Source organism: Chaetodon auriga, chromosome 23 (assembly GCF_051107435.1).
Source record: "Chaetodon auriga isolate fChaAug3 chromosome 23, fChaAug3.hap1, whole genome shotgun sequence".
In the NCBI taxonomy this organism is placed as follows: Eukaryota; Metazoa; Chordata; class Actinopteri; order Chaetodontiformes; family Chaetodontidae; genus Chaetodon; species Chaetodon auriga.
Window position 1 is genome coordinate 3,102,179 of NC_135096.1, and position 4,294 is coordinate 3,106,472.

The window sequence follows — 4,294 nt, forward strand, 5'->3', positions numbered from 1 at the left end:
AATAATTCAGTGGAATGAATGAAACAAAAGTGGGCTGAGCAGCACTTGCATTGCAGCTACAGTATACACTAAAATACAAGGAAGCATGGAGTGTCAGAAATGTGAGTCGGTTTGAGCAGTTTGCGGCCTTGGTCTGCTTTCTGTCTGTCTCTGCAGTCTGTTGAGACATCTATTGTATACTAAATGCCAAGTCAACATACTTACAGACATAAGAGCAGCATCTGTCTTCTCGTCCAACTTGATACAAAAAAGTTAATGTGCATTTCCGAAATAACTGTGCCATGACTGTTTTGTTGAACTGTGCATTACATGCATAACGTATTTGACAGATAAACGAAAAACAAAGATTTGTTTAAGGTCAACAGTAATAGTATAATTGACAGTCACTGCAGTGATTAACTATAACCCTCCTGCATATTATACCTTTCTTACGGTACCAGAAATAATGCAGTCACTGCAGTCACTGCACTGCAGTGACTGCAGTGACTGTGCCAGGCAGGTGCCACGCAGGTGCAATGCATCATGGGTAGAGCTTATGTACAGTTACCTGTGTGAGTACCTCTCCTGAGACCATAGGTAAAGTTACTAGTCACTCCAGTGACATTCTCCTGAGAGATTTTTCTGCCAGTGACTTTTCTTCTCAAATTTTCGCTACAGCTTTTCAAAAAAAGTGAAGGATTATTTGCTGCTGGCTTTTCTTCTTTAACTTACATTTCTCCTGCTGCTGTTTGTTGGTTCTTTGCTTGTTGTTTCTTTCTTTCTTCTTTTTTCAGATTAAGAGAAACATGTCCAGGAAGCCCAACAGGCACTATCTCCTTTGCCCGTTGTGCTTGAAGACCAAGGACTTCCTGTCAGTGCATCTGCGCCGAGTCTGCATGAAAGACAGCACGCCAGAAGCCATTGGTGCAGCGGTGGAGAAGGCCAAGAAGGATGTCCATGATCTTCTGGTGTCAGGCAGGGTGTTCCCCTGCGTGCTGCTTCGCCAAATTTTGGATGATGCTGATCCACTCAGCAGGTTTGTGGAGAACTTTTCACTCTTTTTTTTTTTTTTTTTTTTTCCAAACATCACTTCTTGTTTACTCTCTGAAATGCATGAAATTTTTAAATTGTATTGCATATAATTGTCTAAATTATGTTTTGTTTTTTTTGTTTTTTTAATTCAAAGGCTGACTGAGGAGCTGCAGCGTCGTCACATGGTGGTGACCGGCATCCCTCCACCACTCCCCAATGCCAATGTTATAGCGAGACCATCAACCACACAGACAGCTGAGAGTGCGGCTCCTGAGACTGGCGAGAGTGAGCCGTCTGACAACACTTCTGTCAGCAGTGGCAAGTGCTTTCAATTGTGAGTATCAGCTTCAGCACGTCTCAGTTTGAGTAAACTATCTGTTAATCTCATGCAGGGCTCTCATGTTAACATGTTTAGGCATTTCCAGGAATGCGTTTAATTAATTGTAACTTGGAAATGACTTTATTTTCAAGAAATTACAAACATTGACAACCTCACTCAGTCTGGGAATCATCAGCACCGGTGATGCACTTCTCAGCTTGAGTAAATAAGCTGTTAGTCTCAGGCAGGGCTCTCAGCCTTCTAGTCTTCAGTGTTTCAGGCTTGCAAGATCTAATTAACTGGAGTAATTCCCCATTTTAAAGCTTAGCTTTCCATCTTAGCACACAGTTTTATAACAAAACGCTTTTCCCACATTGCAGTGTCTCGACTGTGCAGTGGACGACCAAAAACAGGAAGCTCATGGCACAGAGGGGACTTTATCAGAGGCACTCTCTGGACTATCCCTTGCTGAAGGACTTTGGCCTGTACCTGGAGAGGGAGCTTTGCTATGAAAATTTTAAACAGGAGGTAAGTACTACCATAAAACATTCTGTATTCATCAAAAAAAAAAATAAAAAAATAAAGTAAAAGAAGATGATTTTGCAAAATAGTCATGATTAGAAGACAATGTAATGTTTTAGCATGTTTTTTAGCACGTTTTTTTTTTTTTTTTGCTTTTGGAGTATTTATTGCATGTCTTTTACTTTAAATTTGTTAAATATGCTGGAATGAATAAAGTATCTATCTATCTTCTCTCTTCAGGTTGAAAACGTTGCCCGGTACCTGTACTACTTCGACCCACAGCAGCCATCCCTGCAATTTGTCAGGAACAGGGAGAAGATCCGGCAGTACCTCCGTGAGCTCTCCAGGGCAAAACTCACAAAACAGACACAGATAAATTACCTGAAGAGCTTGAAAAGGTTGGTAGCATTTGTTGTGGGTTTTTTTCTCCATATAATATCAACACTTGTGTAGACAATAAATGTAATTGAGCTTAAATATGTGCAAATACTTAAAATACTTGCACGTCCTCTGACAGATTCTTGATGTACCACACTATCAACACCAACCTGAGGCGAGAGGATCAGACACTCCATGGGGACTGCAAGGACTTTATTGATTACATTGGCTCACTGCAGAAGTCCTTCTCCAAGCAAGTGAGCAAAGAGATCACCCAAAAGAGGTAAGTTTAATTGTTTGCACGCAGCTAACTGGATTACAGTTCACATAAGTGAGCAATGTGGCAAGTAATGTCATGATTTGTTAATACATTTTATCCCTTTTCCTCATAGACATGGCCGGTTGACTGAAAAAGAGCAGCTGACACCGCGTGACTGCTTGGCTGTGCTGAGGGCTGCCAAGAACGACTTCTTGGCAGTTATAGGGAAGGTCTTCGAGGACAAGGACGCGACCCTGGAGTTGACCGAGTGCAGCTTTGTGGTGTACTATCTCCAGGCAGTGGTGATTTTGAGACACCTCCAGCGGCCGGGCGTGGTGGAGCACATGACTGTGAGTATTATTGTGCCCTTTTTGTCTTGTCTTTTTTGTCTTGACATTTTTGCCAGTACCCTTACTAATCGACATGATATCCTTGTTTTGTGCAGGTACAGGAGTGGGTTGTGAGAAAGAAAGACACACTGGGCAATGCAGTTATTGGAGTGAAGGAGCACAAGACTGCAGCACAGCAAGTGGCCATGTTTGCCCTGTCCCAGGAAGAGGAGTTTGTAAGTTCAAATTCAATGTTCAAAGCACGTCCAGGAATGTGTTTAATCAATTGTAACTACATTAGAAATGACTTTTTTGCAAGTTATTACGCACCGTCACAATCTCACTTATCAGCAGCGGTGTGCACTTCTCAGATTGAGTAAATTATTTGTTAATCTCAGACAGGGCTCTCAGCTAATGCAAAATGGCCTTGATGTATGTAAACACAGAATTACTGCAAGAGATAAAATAATTGTTTTGTGTTTGTTTAGAGAAAAAAAATGTTGCTTTGAGAAGGATTTTTTTTTTTTGGAACTTATTTTACTCTTTTGAAGTGTAACTGTAGTGGAGATGCTTTCAGCCAAGATGCATGTTTCATTTCAAACTGTGCAACTGAGTCAACTGCGCAATCCTTATTTGTTATGGTGCAGTGCAGTAGCAATGCACCATGGGTAGGGCTGTCAAATAGGCTATACACCATAGTGTAGGTGTAACCCTAACCCCATTACTTTATTTTACAAGTCACCACACAGCCTTCCTTATTTGGGGAGAATCACCTTACATGCTGAGACACTCAGCTTTAGTTAGTCACCTGTGAATCATGCATTTGTTCATATTTGTTCAATCATATTTTTCCTCTGCCAACAGTGGTTTGACATGTTCTACACAAGGGTGCGGCCACAACTCCTAAACTCCAAGAAGCGCAAGAGCGATGGCGCAGAGGTCAAGGAAAGATTTTTCATCTCCTCCACGGGGAGGCCCATCTACAACGCCTCCAATGACCTGAACAGACTGCACCGCAAGTAAGCAAACCACCATGATTCATTTCACCTCCGATATGTACCCGGTACTCCGGTGAGAAATCTTTATAAAAATTTTGAATGTTTAATGTTTAATGTTTAAACTCTCATTATAAATACAAGATTGAATCAGTGACCAGCCAGGTGGCACGGCGAGTGTTTGAGACGGCCACCAAGACTCTGACCGACGCCGACAAGTCTCTAGTGGCCGACTACCTGACACACTCCACCGCGACGGCTGAGAAACATTAAGAATGAAGGAGACAGAAAACATTGTGAGGGCCAGTCATGTGCTAGGTGCGCTAGCTGATGACTCAAGGTAAGTATGTTTCATATTTGTCAACACAATTAATACAGTCAACAATTTGTGAGCATCAAATCTTATACCCTTCTTATAATAACCTTGATTCTTTTTTTTTGTAGTGCTGACTCTGCAGAAGAGGGTACCAGTAGTGGTGCT

At 41.8% G+C, this 4,294-nt stretch overlaps 1 protein-coding gene across 1 annotated transcript; it reads left to right on the plus strand.

The window, feature by feature from the left end:
- Window positions 1-563: 563 nt before the first annotated feature.
- Window positions 564-3,841, plus strand: LOC143316310 (uncharacterized). Its single transcript, XM_076724196.1, has 8 exons — window positions 564-1,015; window positions 1,166-1,345; window positions 1,711-1,858; window positions 2,093-2,250; window positions 2,370-2,513; window positions 2,623-2,839; window positions 2,935-3,054; window positions 3,683-3,841. Exons 1-8 carry the CDS (start codon window positions 786-788, stop codon window positions 3,839-3,841), a joined length of 1,356 nt encoding a protein of 451 aa, XP_076580311.1. The 5' UTR covers window positions 564-785.
- The last annotated feature ends 453 nt before the right edge of the window (window positions 3,842-4,294 follow it).